The sequence below is a fragment of the Zingiber officinale genome, chromosome 2A (assembly GCF_018446385.1).
Source record: "Zingiber officinale cultivar Zhangliang chromosome 2A, Zo_v1.1, whole genome shotgun sequence".
Taxonomy (NCBI): Eukaryota; Viridiplantae; Streptophyta; class Magnoliopsida; order Zingiberales; family Zingiberaceae; genus Zingiber; species Zingiber officinale.
Window position 1 is genome coordinate 144467160 of NC_055988.1, and position 16242 is coordinate 144483401.

General features: G+C 33.9%; 2 protein-coding genes and 1 long non-coding RNA gene across 4 annotated transcripts; all 3 read left to right on the forward strand.

The window, feature by feature from the left end:
- Positions 1 to 4593: 4593 nt before the first annotated feature.
- On the forward strand, positions 4594 to 5777 carry LOC122040113. Of its 2 annotated transcripts, none has more exons than XR_006128509.1 (4): positions 4594 to 4632; positions 4765 to 4828; positions 5179 to 5253; positions 5461 to 5730. It is a non-coding gene; the product is annotated as an uncharacterized LOC122040113 (long non-coding RNA). The 2 variants fall into 2 exon arrangements; XR_006128510.1 differs by lacking the exon at positions 4594 to 4632 and adding an exon at positions 5737 to 5777 and having other exon boundaries at positions 4767 to 4828; positions 5461 to 5644.
- A 4300-nt stretch (positions 5778 to 10077) lies between these two features.
- Positions 10078 to 12034, forward strand: LOC122042511 (prostatic spermine-binding protein-like). The gene is made up of 2 exons (XM_042602661.1): positions 10078 to 10964; positions 11620 to 12034. The coding sequence occupies exons 1-2, from the start codon at positions 10548 to 10550 to the stop codon at positions 11866 to 11868; spliced, it is 666 nt and encodes a 221-aa protein (XP_042458595.1). The 5' UTR covers positions 10078 to 10547; the 3' UTR covers positions 11869 to 12034.
- A 2164-nt stretch (positions 12035 to 14198) lies between these two features.
- Positions 14199 to 15943, forward strand: LOC122040114 (protein SENESCENCE-ASSOCIATED GENE 21, mitochondrial-like). Its single transcript, XM_042599474.1, has 3 exons — positions 14199 to 14335; positions 15361 to 15506; positions 15581 to 15943. The coding sequence occupies exons 2-3, from the start codon at positions 15424 to 15426 to the stop codon at positions 15801 to 15803; spliced, it is 306 nt and encodes a 101-aa protein (XP_042455408.1). The 5' UTR covers positions 14199 to 14335; positions 15361 to 15423; the 3' UTR covers positions 15804 to 15943.
- Positions 15944 to 16242: the final 299 nt, after the last annotated feature.

Sequence of the window (16242 nt, forward strand, 5' to 3'; positions counted from 1 at the left end):
ATCATCATCCATAATTTTTAATTATTATTTTCAGTGATTTGAATTTTTAACACCAAATTAGGTCAAATTGGGATTAAAAAATTCCAAATATATATATATTTGGTAAAAAATATTTTTATTGATAGATTTATAATCATGACAATGAGACGAGCACATAGAAACTTGTTTCATCAAATTCTGATGTCTCTAGGTCCGTATTTAAGCCGTCCAAGTTTGTTTATTTTTTAAAAAAATGATTAAATTTTTGGGACGAATCTCTGGATTCGTCCCAAATTTTGGGACGAATCCAGAGATTCGTCCCAAACTTTGGGACGAATCCAGAATTCGTCCCAAACCTAAAATTATTTTTAAATAATTAAAATGAAACATGTAAGGCTTAAATATGGACCTAGAGACCTCGGAATTTGATTAAACAAATTTCTATGCATTAGTATCGTTGAGCTAATCGTAAATACGTCATCATCCATAATTTTTAATTATTATTTTCAGTAATTTGAATTTTTAACACCAAATAAGGTCAAATTGGGATTAAAAAATTCCAAATATATATATATTTGTTAAAAAATATTTTTATTGATAGATTTATGATCATGACAATGAGACGAGCACATAGAAACTTGTTTCATCAAATTCCGATGTCTCTAGGTCCGTATTTAAGCCGTCCAAGTTTGTTTATTTTTTAATAAAATGATTAAATTTTTGGGATGAATTCTGGATTCGTCCCAAATTTTGGGACGAATTCCTGGATTCGTCCCAAAATTTGGGACGAATCCAGAATTCGTCCCAAACCTAAAATTATTTTTAAATAATTAAAATGAAACATGTAAGGCTTAAATATAGACCTAGAGACCTCGGAATTTGATGAAACAAGTTTCTATGCATTCGTATCGTTGAGCTGATCGTAAATACGTCATCATCCATAATTTTTAATTATTATTTTCAGTAATTTGAATTTTTAACACCAAATTAGGTCAAATTAGGATTAAAAAATTCCATATATATATATATTTGGTAAAAAATATTTTTATTGATAGATTTATGATCATGACAATGAGGCGAGCACATAGAAAATTGTTTCATCAAATTCTGATATCTCTATGTAGATATTTTTTAAAACATCTATAGATTGATACTAACTAAAAATGTGTTGTGTACTGAACGTTTGTAAATTAGTGTCCGAAAACTTAAATAAGGACCTAGAGACCTCGGAATTTGATGAAACAAGTTTCTATGCATTCGTATCGTTGAGCTGATCGTAAATACATCATCATCCATAATTTTTAATTATTATTTTCAGTGATTTGAATTTTTAACACCAAATTAGGTCAAATTGGGATTAAAAAATTCCAAATATATATATATTTGGTAAAAAATATTTTTATTGATAGATTTATGATCATGACAATGAGGCGAGCACATAGAAACTTGTTTCATCAAATTCCGATATCTCTATGTAGATATTTTTTAAAACATCTATAGATTGATACTAACTAAAAATGTGTTGTGTACTGAACGTTTGTAAATTAGTGTCCGAAAACTTAAATAAGGACCTAGAGACCTCGGAATTTGATGAAACAAGTTTCTATGCATCCGTATCGTTGAGCTGATCGTAAATACATCATCATCCATAATTTTTAATTATTATTTTCAGTGATTTGAATTTTTAACACCAAATTAGGTCAAATTGGGATTAAAAAATTCCAAATATATATATTTGGTAAAAAATATTTTTATTGATAGATTTATGATCATGACAATGAGACGAGCACATAGAAACTTGTTTCATCAAATTCCGATGTCTCTAGGTCCGTATTTAAGCCGTCCAAGTTTGTTTATTTTTTTAAAAAATGATTAAATTTTTGGGACGAATTCCTGGATTCGTCCCAAAATTTGGGACGAATCCAGAATTCGTCCCAAACCTAAAATTATTTTTAAATAATTAAAATGAAACATGTAAGGCTTAAATATGGACCTAGAGACCTCGGAATTTGATGAAACAAGTTTCTATGCATTCGTATCGTTAAGCTAATCGTAAATACGTCATCATCCATAATTTTTAATTATTATTTTCAGTAATTTGAATTTTTAACACCAAATAAGGTCAAATTGGGATTAAAAAATTCCAAATATATATATATTTGTTAAAAAATATTTTTATTGATAGATTTATGATCATGACAATGAGACGAGCACATAGAAACTTGTTTCATCAAATTCCGATGTCTCTAGGTCCGTATTTAAGCCGTCCAAGTTTGTTTATTTTTTAATAAAATGATTAAATTTTTGGGACGAATGCTGGATACGTCCCAAATTTTGGGACGAATTCCTGGATTCGTCCCAAAATTTGGGACGAATCCAGAATTCGTCCCAAACCTAAAATTATTTTTAAATAATTAAAATGAAACATGTAAGGCTTAAATATGGACCTAGAGACCTCGGAATTTGATGAAACAAGTTTCTATGTATTCGTATCGTTGAGCTGATCGTAAATACGTCATCATCCATAATTTTTAATTATTATTTTCAGTAATTTGAATTTTTAACACCAAATTAGGTCAAATTGGGATTAAAAAAATTCCAAATATATATATATATTTGATAAAAAATATTTTTATTGATAGATTTATGATCATGACAATGAGATGAGCATATAGAAACTTATTTCATCAAATTCCGATGTCTCTAGGTCCGTATTTAAGTCGTCCAAGTTTGTTTATTTTTTAAAAAAATGATTAAATTTTTGGGACGAATTCTGGATTCGTCCCAAATTTTGGGACGAATCCAGAATTCGTCCCAAACCTAAAATTATTTTTAAATAATTAAAATGAAACATATAAGGCTTAAATATGGACCTAGAGACCTCGGAATTTGATGAAACAAGTTTCTATGCAGATTTTTATAAGTATAGTATGCAGATTTTAATAAGCAGATTTTCATAAGTACTGCTTGCAGATTTTGATAAGTATTGCATGCGGAACCTCAATCTTAGAACAGATTTTTATTAAGCTTAATATGCAGATTTTTATTAAGCATTAGTGTGCAGATTTTTATTAAGCATTAGTGTGCAGATTTTATTAATCATTAGTGTGCAGATTTTTATTAAGTATTAGTGCAGATTTCTGTTGAGCATTAATATTGCAGAATTTTATTAGCATAGTATGCAGATTTTTGGTTTAAGCATTTCAAAGTTAGAATTTGCTTAAACATTTCAGTTTCTTTTAAAAGAAGTATTCTTTTAGAAGTATTAACAAGTATAAGAAAGCTAAAGAAAAGAAAGAAAATGCCAAGGCCTTAAGTAGATCCTAAAGTCGAGACTTTAGGGATTTTGGCACACAAGGTGCTTAAATAAATGGCAAGGCATTTTATTATAAGAAGTATTTAAAGATAAAAAGTATTTTACTTTTAAAGGGCATGTACCGGACACAAGGTCCAAGGGATGGGCTCCAAGTTGCCCCTAGGCACAAGGCCTAGAAGTATCTTAGTAGTTTCGGGATTAGCTACCTCGATTCTTACTAAGAATGCGCGCAAAGTGGTACAATGCCGGGCCCAAAAGAAGTTTATTATTATTTTGAAGTATTAAAGTATAAGTTTTGAAACAAATGAAACAAGCTTCAAATATGTTTAGAATTAGAAAGTTTAGTTTCTTGTTATTTGAAGCATGCAGTAATAGTTTTATTTGTTTCTTGCTACTAGATTATCCAGCATGTTTAGTTTTACATGTTTAGTAGCTTTACATGTTTAGTATGCTTCTTTTATTGGTTTATAAGCATGATAAACAATACATGTTTAGTATTTCAGTTAGTATGCTTCTTTTATTGGTTTATGAGCATGATGAACTACAAATGTTTAGTATTTCAGTTAGCATGATTCCTTTGCTATATATGAGCATGAGTAGTTCTATATGTTAGCATTTAGTTTTAGCATGTTTTTATTTATATACATGCATATCGAGTTTTTGTGAGTAGATAGCGCTCACTAAGCTTTATGCTTATAGACTGCACTTCCTCCTACTGCAGATAAAGGAAAGGAAAAGATTTAGCAAGGAAGGCGACAAGGTGGTGGTGATGAAGGTGTGTGATGGCTGGACTATGGAGAGATCCAGAATGAGCTAGCAAATTTCCAAGACTTTTCTGTTTAGTTATTTTAGTTCTCTTTTAATGCTATGATGAAGTTGAGATTGTAATTGAGTCTATTCCGCACTTGTAGTTTGGTATGTCTTATCGTTGGAGTTCTATTTGTTTACTATTGCTAGAATAGTTTCCTTTTAGTTATTGTGATATTATTACTGCGTGGTTGTGAAGTATTTATACCAGCCGCATGTGGCTGATGGTTTATTATTTGTTTGTATTATGGGAAATTGTCACCGGTACAGGGGAGATTCTGCCGAAATTTTTCGGTAGGGTTTTCCTAGAGATTTTTAATAAACCGGTTAAGTAGAGTTAGTAGATAAGTAACGGTCACTCTTAGAGAGTAGTAGTAGTAGTAAGAAGGGTGGTCGTTACACGTGTGGCTGGACACTGCCAGGCGCTGGCTGGCCGACGTCTGGCCGCCGGCGTGGGCCTTGCCGTGGCTAACCGCCGTCTCCCTCTGCAGCTGAAGAAGAAGCCCAAGATCATGCAGCAGCATCTTGATGTAAGTTTCCTATAAAAACATGCTTGTTTTCCTAAATTTGGTTTGATTTCTCGCACTTGACTTAGGATTGATCTCTTTTCTGCTCTTTACCATTGATATGCGCCTTCTCTTATGCTTGATTTGCCTCTGCAGTATTGTTTCCCTGGTTTATGGCTATCCAAGATAACTCCTCGATCCTACAAAGCCAATGAATAAGGTTAGTTTTATTTGTCCTCGATTCTGCAAGGGTTAGAGATCGTTGATGAGGGTTTTAGTTCTAGAAACTAGTAAGAGCTCAGTTAAATGATTTTAGATTTGCCATTTATTTATTAAGAATCGTTTCAGATAACTCAGAGACTCTTTGACGAGATGACTAATCAAAATGGTATATCCAAATCTTTGCTAAGAAATCAACACCAAGTACATTGTTCAGGATTTCATTGTGATTTCTTCAATAATATGTTTTTAATTTTTAGTTTCTATTTTTTTTAATGAAATGAGAATTGAATTATTTGTAGAAAATATTGACTTTCATGCGTATTAATCAGTACATGTTTTCAATTGCAGACATGTGTTCTTATAGTCCGTATACATTGTGAAGGTTGTAAGGATAGGTCAGGAAGAAGGTGCAGAAGGTTCAAGGTAAGTTGTGGGGTTCAGTTGTATTTTATTCGTTGTTTAATTGGTTTATTGTTTGGCTGGGTTCATGTGGTACATGGAAGCAATAAATAATATATTGTTGTAGGAGCTTTGTTGATTCTTTGAAAATGTGAACTCAATTTTACTCTGTTTCAATTATGTTTCATATTCTGTTATTTACTTGAGTTATGCTTATATTGTAATTCAAAGAAGGAAAATGTTTGTCTGGCAAACTCTATATCTGAAATGCATAAATTTGGAGCAATCTATAATATCAAATGGTTCTCATACTTTGGCACATGAATCCAATGATTTGGGTAAAAAAGATAAAAAGAAGAAAGGAACAAAAAGAGGAAGGCACTTTGATAGAGATTCTCGAGCTACTAATCCAGAGGTTCGTTTGGAGTCTCTAACTAGGCAATATGAATGAAGTCTCTAATACTCTAACTTTATTTTTGTCCTGATTTGATAATGTTGTTTGTGCAGGTCTCAATTTGGTGTGATCTTACTGTAGTTGAAGACAGCTATATTTGTTCACCTCTTTTCGGTATTCCTAAGTTCATTAATATGCATTTACTGATCTATATATACAGTTAGCTTTAAATAATTATGTTATAGTTGTTTAATTATATAAAGTTAACTTTAAATAATTATGTTAAAGTTAGCTTTAAATAGTTGTTTAATTGTGTTCCTTCTTTTGATAAGCTGCTCTTTCTTGTTTTGTCTTCAATGATAATGATGCATAAAAGTTCTGAATTTGATCTATGTACAGTCTCAAAACTATATAGATACATAAAAGTTCTATATTTCATCTAGAATTACATCACACTATTCTAAAATTCTTTACTAGATAACGATGCATCCTCCTACCTTAATATTTTGCAAAGAGTTGTTAAAAATGTGCTAAAGTTATTCATATGAAATTGTCAACTAGTTAACACAATGAAAGGAACAATTATTTTAAACATCCTTTAGTTTACATTAAATACCAACCAAAGACAAAACTATAAATTCAGCAAATTAAAATGAAAAATAAAGTTAACTAAGTGAGAAAATTTGAACCCTAATACCATACTTCACAAGATCTCTCTCTTTTTCTCTCTATATGATGTGCCAATTATATTAGGTTGTATCATAGTTACGATACATGTACTTAGCTTCAAAATAATGCTTATAATTTTATTTACCGTTGCTATGACATGGATGATTCATATCGTTGGTAAATATGACTTTTATTAGAATTAGGGCTTTTATTAGAATGTTTAAGGAATTTCACATTTATATTTTGTTTCCAATTATTCTTTTTACATGGCCATATCGTATACTATTTACAATCTTTCTTGTTACACATAATCTAGTTTATTTGTTTGTTGTTATGTAGGCAAAGGAGATTTGATGGGGATCAAAGATTTTGTGGCACACGAAGATGACTATATGTATTCTTAGTGTTGTTGGATGGATGATGGACTTATAAAACATTGGGTTGTTGAACTTGTAAACTTTGTTGAACAAGATGGATTTTATAAACTTTGTTGAACAAGATGGATTTTATAAACTTTGTTGAAATCTTTATATTTTTTGAATTATGAGTTGATGTGTTGAATGTTAAATTAGGATGTGTTGAATGTTAAATTAGGATGTGTTGAATGCATATTATTTGTTATTTGAATTTGGTTTTTATGTATTTGGATTGTATTGCAGAAATAAATTGAAGCTGGAAAAAATATTTGATATAGGGACGAATTTGGCAACGAAAATGATTTGTCCCAATTCTATCGTAATTTGGGATAAAATTATTTTCGTCCCAGAATTCGTCCCAGATTCTGGGACAAATTCTGGGACGAATCCACAAAATTCGTCCCAAAATTTGTCCCAGAATCTGGGACGAATCTACAAAATTCGTCCCAAAATTTGTCCCAGAATCTGGGATGAATTCTAGGACGAAAATTGATCTTATGATTATCAAAGAATTTGGCAAGTTTTTGTTGCCAAATTCGTTGCCAGTTTTGCAACAAATTTATTATTCGTTGCAAACTTAGGAACAAAAATGGCAACAAAATATAATTTGTCACCGAATTTGTCCCCAAATTCGTTGCAATATTAGGGACAAATTTGGCAACAAAATATAATTTGTCACCGAATTCGTCCCCAAATTTGTTGCAAAAATAGAGACAAATTTGGCAGAAAATTTATGTGAATTCGTCCCCAAATTTGTTCCTAAGTTTGCAACAAAAATAATTTTCGTTGCAAATTTGTATATTTTTTTGCAACGAATTTGGGGACGAAAATTTTATTCGTCCCCAAATTCGTTCCCAAATTTGCAACAATCCCTAATTCGTTCCAAAAGTTGGCATCAACCATTTTGGGATGAAAAAATTTTCGTCCCAAATTTTGTCCCTAAAATTTTTGCAACGAATTTTTTTTTAAAATTCGTCCCTAATTTTGTCCCAAAATGCCTTATTTTTTGTAGTGATATATTTTTATGTAAACATAAAAGAAGTAAATTATGAATGACTATTAATCATTAGTACTCATCGTATCATCCTAAGAGGACTTTTTTTTTAATAATTTAAGATGATAAAAGGTGAATACGCTCGCCTTCAGCGCTCCCGTCAATCCGTCCCAGGGTCAATACGGAGGAGATAAATCACGGATGACTATTAGTCTTTGGAATAGTGACTAGAACATAAGGGAGATATTTACCTTAACTTTGGCGAGATTCGAACCACAGATCTCATGATGATAACACTTCATGCACTAACCATTAGACCTATCCGAAGGGGCCTCCTCTCGTATCGATAGTACATTTAGAAACATAATGATTTAGAGACCCAATTATCAAATTATCCCAAGAGTTTCAATTCGATAGTACATTTCTTATTGGTCTTAAGCTTTGGTTTTATTTAATAAAATTTAGTTTGGTCCAACAATTTAAGTTATTTGGTCTGTTAAGTTTAACCGCATGAAAAATTTAAAATTGAATATGGATCCAATTAATCAATTGAAAAATTAAATAAATTGAATTAAATTTTAAATTTTGATGGATTCATTCAATTTATTTAATTTAATTAAATTTTTACTGACCTTACCAACAACAAACTCATTAGCTTGTATCTGGGCAAGATCTCAAATATTGGAGAATTTGTTTTTTTCTGAATTGATCTAGAAATTACCTACAATCGAGGGCAGTATTCTATGCATGAATTGTGACATGAGACACCGAATGGCAGAGTATACTTAGATTTAGAGGTCTCAATTCGGATACATCGGATTGGGTTGAATTTTTTTTTTTTTTTTTTTTTTTTTTGACTCAATCCGAATTCGATTCGAATCCGAGTTTAACCCAAAATATTTCAACCTGAACCCGAACCCAACCAATCCGAACCCAATCCATATAATTCGAAAATCTTATTCAAAATGATTTTTTTGGATTATTTTTCCTATAATTCTTCACTTTTATCTCAATACTCCATTATTATCATACAAACATGATGTTAATATACATAAAAACATCTAAATTTTTAAAATAAAATTTGATTTAATCCCAAAAAACTCACAAAATCCTATATTTAAGTCAACCCGGGTCAACCCGAACCCGACCCGACCCAACCCGAAACTTTTTTACTCTCCAACCCTCCAACCCGAACCCGACCCGAACTCGAAAATATCCAACCCAAACCTGATTTTTTTCGGATTGGGTTATCAGATCAGATTTATTTTTGACACCCCTACTTAGATTGATTACATTTTATCATCTGGATAAATAGTTATCTATAATTTATTTTTTCAGTATTCATCTACAGATAGATTAACAGAGATACTAGAAACGAACTAATCATCTTTTATTACATACTTAAATTGAATCCTTTCGAGATGCTATGATGATTAAAATATAAAATATTATCATATAAGGTGACGTTTGATTAAATGATGAAAATAACTACGGGTATGAGTTTAATAGTAAGATGGGATGAGAATGAAAATGAAAATTAAACTCACCTAATTATATGGGTTTAACTGATTCCCATAAATCTAAAAATCATTCCTAATTTATCATTCATAAATTTACAATTTAAATACTATCTTCTACTATTATTCTATTCGCTTATTCATAAATCCATCAATTAAACATCCCCTAAAACTTTGAGGTCAAAATTTAATAAATATAATCTTTTGTCATATATTTAGATAGTCGACGTACCTAAGATTGATCGATATATATATATATATATATATATATATACCGTAGATTCCTATATATCTTTTGTCATATGCTTTCATTGGATGAAAGCATATGTTATATAGAGCACCGTAGATTCAAATCGGGGATAATTGTGAATATTATTGTGATATAAATTTAATATACAGATGCTTATTTTCTTATATCAAGATAGAAAATAAACAATTATTTATTTATCAGACTATGTTTATTCATCATTTTCATAAAATGAAAAATCTCTTATTTTTCTTAAATAATTTATTAAAAAAAGTAAAAGAGTAAATATCTTGTATAATAAATATTATTGTTTATATTTAAAAATATAATAAAATAGTACTCCATTTTAAAATAACTTTCCATCCATATTATTAGAACACCTCTGACCAAAATATTTTAACATAAAATAAAATTATTTCAATTTAATTAACATCACTAAGAATTATCATATTAAAATATTTTTTAAATTTGATTAATTTTTTAATATTAATTAGAATTATTTTAACATTGTAAAATTTCCACAATATTTATTAATTTTGAATAAAATAATAATAGTAATAATAATAATAGAATAAAAAATGTTTTAAGATAATAAATAAAATGCTCTTTTATTAAAAAATTAAACACTTTTTTCACAGCTGACGATAATGAAATCAAATGATAATTGTGGAGAAGAGCAGGCTACCTCCGCGAGTGAGCGTACCGCCGTTGGATCACCACAAGGATGCTCGTATAATTCCAAGATTCCGCAGCCGGCGGTCTCTGGGGTGACGTCAGCCCTAGGGTGGTAACCGGTGAGTCTATTTCCGTGCGGTGACGACATCACGTTATCCGGGAAGCACAATCCCTGTGCTGGTGTCTTGCGGCAGGATCTCTGCCCACGTCATCGATCCGCGTCGTGTTCCATCCGTGAACGGTCGAGATCGTCGTTTCAGCCTCTTGCAGGTGTTCTTCGAAAATTCACACTCTGTCTCTCTCTTCCTCTTCCTCCTCTCAATCAACGCGATTCTTCTCCCCTCAATTTTCCGAGATTAATTTTGTGTTTGTGTGTTTTTCGGGTGGAATTTTCTGCTCGGAGAAGATGAAGGCAGTAGGTGTGGCGGCGGCGGAGGAGGAGAGGGAGATGGAAGCGGGGAAGAAGCGGCTGAAGGAGGGGGAGATTAAGTCGGTGAACGGAAAAGCCGAGGTATACGACGTCGATGAAGACGGGGAGGAACCGGAGGATGTCGTGGAGCTGGATGATGACGACGATGACGACGGCAACGTTGAAGGAGACGATGACGACGATGACGACGACGATGAGGAAGATGGTGGCGACGACGAAGACGACGACGATGTGGAGGATGTGACCCCCCATGGGTTTCAGCCCCAAGCGCAGGCGGTGGATGAGGACGACGATGATGAAGAGGAAGAAGAGGAAGGTGCAGAAGGCGGCGGCGATGGCGACGATGACGACGACGAAAGCGACGATGACGACGGCGAGGGCGAGGAAGAAGAGGTATATTTCTCCTTACTCTCCCGTTTGCCATGGATTAGTGGCTGGATCTTGGTACAGTGCTGAGGATCGCGTATCATGCCCGTCGTCTTTGTTTAACGTTTTCAGATCTGGAAACGTTTCTCGGTTTTCCATTTGCAACTGCTGTTAGTTACCGCTCTTTTGTGAAGAAAAAAAAAAGATTGCTCTTTTGTGCTAATTTAACTGTTTTTTATGCGATTAATTCTTATTTTCTCCGATCTGTTTTGCATAGCGCCCAGCAGTAAACTTGTTATATTTTATTTTGAAAATTGAATAGATAATTGCAATCCTTTGAAAATTCATCTTTTGAAATATTGACCATAGAGGAAGGAGGACAAGGACGAGAGGGGAAGAGAGATGGAATTTTGCCCTAGATTTCATGTTTTTTTCGTTGCCAACCCTGATGTTTACCTTCGCCTTTGAAATTTTTTTTTCTACTTTTGCTTCCCAAAATATTCAATAATTTAAGGAACATACTAATTTGCTATTTTTTTTTATAATAGAAGTTCCTTTACAGTAATTCCTTTTGCTGCCTAGTAACAAAGCAAAGTTCTCCAGGGAATGATGATATATAAGCTTTTTAAAGATTATTCTGTGTTTGGCCTACTCAGTTTGAACTGTCACTGGACACTTACAGGAAGAGTTAGGGACTGAATATCTCGTGCAGCCGGTGGGTCGCCCCGAAGATGAGGAGGATGCGAGTGACTTCGTGCCTGTGGATGAAACAGACGAGGATGAAGACATTGATGCCCCAGGTGGCTTTGGCGGCAGTGGTTCTGTGAAGGATGGGACGTCCTCGAAGAGGAAGAGATCCGCAAAGGATGATTCAGATGATGGGGACGAGGATGAAGACGATGATGGTGAGGAGAGGCCGCCAAAGCGATAGCCCACTGTTGACCTACTCTCTATCATTTGACATCGATTTGAGCTCTTAGGAAACCCAGTGGCAAGCTATCTGATAGCCTGGTAAAAGATGAGATTTGATGAGCTTCCATTGTTTAAGAAGTGTGGATTTGTTAGGAACTAAGAACAATAAACTTGCTTTCGTTGTTTCTCAGTGTGTTATTTCAGTTTAGTTTGACCATAACTTATCTATTGATGCCTGTGAATTATGTTTATCATCAAGTCAGTAGATTGTTGAAAAATGCACCCTCAAAAAATACCATTCTTGTTCATACATGAACTTATTTGTTTATTAGCAAGGGGATTACTTTGATGATCTACCGTGCATGAGCTCAAAACACTAGTTTATGAGTCTTGTTGAGTGAATTGGTAACGCCACTTGGGTTGAAATCAAGATCGATATTGTTACATAGTATATGAGGTAGAGGATGATTTCCTAAGCAATAAATCAAGTTGTTTAGCATAACTTGCCAACATGCTTAAATGATAGTGCAAAGTGCACCCACAAGGTAACACATTAAGCACCATATGCATTACATTGGTTTTATTTGTTACATATGCTCGTACAATTTGAATGTGTATGGATCCACATAAGAAGGCATATGGTGTGCTTTGCACACGACTCATCATATACTAATGCGATATGATATTTTGTGCTTGTTCTTATATCATGAGTTTCATTTGTTACATATGTGCTCGTGCATCCTCTATATCATGCAATTGAATGTGTACGTATCCCCATAAGAAGGCACATTATAACACTTATAGGCTACTATCGTATACAAACGATATGATATTGTGTTTCTTATATCATGCACAATTTGCTTATGCATGTATCTAGTATGTGACCAAGACTCACTTCGAGAATCATACTTACTCTACTATATAAAAAAACATATAATATCTCTACTATATTTAATTTTTATCAAAATATAATTGTATTTCATATATAATTATACTTAAATAATGTCTTAATTTCTCTTTAAATTTTTAATGAGTACTAGAGTTTTTATGAAAAATCTAGAAGTTGTCTTTTTTTTTTTTTCATTATTACACAATACTATATTATAACACGTGTCCTTGGAATGGTTTATAAAAAACAAAAAGGTATATATACCTGGTTGGATTGGGTTCCTCAAGCAAGCGATATAAAAGAGGATCATCATCCCATGCCAAATTGGCCAAACCAAATAATATAATTTTTTATCACAATTTTTTTTTTTATTTTCTAGCATTCCTTTTTATCTCATATATATATATATATAAATTTTTTAACATTCCTGATATTCTCAACATTCTTATCTTCTAACATCATCATCTTACGTATTTTTATTAGTTTATAATATGTCATGAGTATAAAGGTTATAAACATCCATATGAGAAGAGATTCTCTCGAGCATGGACAAAATATAAATTTAAGATCTAGATTATATTGAATCAAATTAATTAATGTGTGAACATAATCTATGTGAGTTAGCATGTGATCACATGATAGAGTAATTTCTCGGTGCTATGAAAGAGTGAAGCACCTATATAAGATTATTATAATTCTGAGCAAAAAAATAGAGAAATAGAAATAAAATTATTTCTTTCGACTCGGCGCATGAGCAAGGACGATGGTACACTCGATGTCACTCGAGACTCGGCAGTACTCCGATCCTCAACAAGAATACTTGACTCAGCTTCCATTCACGTGTATTCAAGAACTCGATGGGAGTACTTGACTCAGTTTCCATTTAGGAGCACTCGACTTCCAATTTAGAACATTTGCCTAACTCAACACCTGATAACTCAACTAATATAACTGTATTTTATCAATAATTTAATCATCCAAAGTAACTCATCCTTTCTTGATAGATAAATTTAAAATTAATTTCATATAATTTTAATTCAACAATCTCTCTCTATCTCTATATCCAACAAATTCTCTCTATCTCAATAAATTTAGGTTGCTTTTCACTGTAGTAGCAGTTCGCTCAATATTTCACACAGACGGATTTAGTTATGGCTATTCTTGGCTAGCCCACCCTAAGAAAATTACATAAAGATTATTTTGCTGCAGTGGTAGACTGGTAGTCTTTGTGCATCAGACGCAACAAAATAACAAAGGGCAGTCGAATCTGCAAGCGCCGTTCGACGCATGGCAGCCTCCGCAACGTCCCTGAGGGCGGCAGCAACTCCAAGAAAACCACCACAAGAATAGCAAGCTCTCTCTGTCATCTTCCACCATCGCTGCCGCTGCGCCTACACGCTTAAACTTCTTGCACAACCTTAGGTGCTGCACGTTGCTCTGGCAATCACTGCGGCCGTTGGTATCGGTGCCTCCCTGCCACCGCTTCCGCCGTTCGTCTACAACTGCGACTGAGGGAGAGTTGCAGGCCTCATTAGAGACGATCTCTTTGCTTTTCAGGTTCGTGGCGGCGGCTCCAAAGTCCAAACGACGATTGCAGGTCGTTCTGCGATGATTTTCTTTATTATGTTATTTGGTGCTTAGCCCACCCTTTCCACAATCCCAAAGTCTGAGTCCTAATTCTTGGATCCGCTTTCACATTTATATTTACCTTCCTGATTATGAACAGTGATTAAAAAAAAAACTAAATAAAAGTGGTAATGTTAAATAGACAAAATACCATTCAATTCACTTTTTCTTAAAGAAATTATTTTTCAATGGAAAATTCGAACTGTTCTACATAAAACACTAGTCAATCCAACACAGTTCATATCTGATTGCAACTGAAACATGAAAGTGAATTAAGCCTGATAAACATTTAACAAGCACCACAAACCCATTCAGAACAACACCGTGATCAACTGTATTTATCAGATTTCATTCATTCTCTGCTTTGGCTAAACAGGGGAAAAGAGCATTAATGAGAGCTGGCAATATCCATCTTCTCATTTGTATCGCTTCTACCTAATTTCATCCCCCCAAAAACCTTAACCAAGAAGACAAGGAAGACGATTAAACTAGTTACGAGACAAATCTATACATAATACATGAGGAAATAAAAACAAAATGAAACTGCATAAAACGAATGGCCAATGAATCAGGTATGCTTCTTAGCCAAAGTGAACTGTCCTTTAGTTTACACAAACCAGATTCTAATCAATAGTTTAAGCAAGATATCCTTTTAAATTTGATCGATCGAAAGATTATGGATAAAACAACCTCCACCAGTCTCTACATTCTAAATAAATTAAAAAGATGCTACATGTGGAATAATCTCTAAAGCTTGGTTTGATGTCGAAACCAAATGCTATTCCTTCTCTACACTTTTCTGCACAGGGTAGAAGAGTTTGGCCTAGTTAGCAGAAAACCAGATACAACCTTGCAGCTTTATTCTCCCTTCTGCACAATGATATCCAAACGGATCTATCGTATGTTGATGCTCCGTGAGGATAAACGATACAGATATCTGCTTAAGATTAGCTTCTTTGATTCCTTTGACGTGCCAAACATGCAAATTAATTACAGAAAAGGTTTTGCCAGAGCTCCAGTGCGTTTCCCCTCTATAAATATGAGTCCCAGAGCAGGTTCATGTCTCAGGCCCTGAGAGTTCAACAGATTGCAATGGCTCGTATCAGTATCAACCCCGCAGCGTCCACCGTCCTCTCTCTCAGGTTAGTGCTGTAACTCCCAAAGCTAGTGAGTTAGTTGTTTATTTGTTTTTGTGTCTGCATGAGTGTAATTACAGAAGGCGGGCATTTGCCGTGGTGGCGGCGGAGGAGCGGCGAGCACCGGCGACGGGAGGGGCGATGGAGGGGAGAGTGACTTCGGCGGCGGCGGAGAAGGTGTACTGGATGAAGGACCCGAAGACGGGGAACTGGATGCCGGAGGATCGGTTCGGCGACGTGGACGTGGCTGAGCAGCGAGCACGGCTTCTCAGCTGCTGGCCTGCGGGCAGAGCAAGCAACTGAACCGTCTGCTGTTTTTATCTAAGATTTGGCATTGCAGAATAAGGAATCCGTGGTGTGAATTTCAGATTAATTCCGGAGTATTAAGCTTGTGGAAGAACTACGTGTTGGGATTTCTAGTTTCTCATACACTTTTTATCAAATTTTTAGAGTTTTTTCTTTTTGCTTTAATAAAAATTAGGTTCGCTGGGCTAGGCTTGTGTTGCGCGTAGACCTAGCTCAACGCAACTTAAATTGAACTAGGCCCACACAACTTCCCATAAGCGGGCATAGACCCGACCTATGCTAGTTCGAGTCCTTTAGGACTGTTTCATAATTAAATTAATTAATATTACTGATGCTCTCCTTCGAATCACTGACGAATCTTTTGAAATTGCTGAAGAGGTTTCCTTTGTTGGATGTCGTGGAATTTGGGAAGAAAATTTGTTTAAGTGGGCTCACC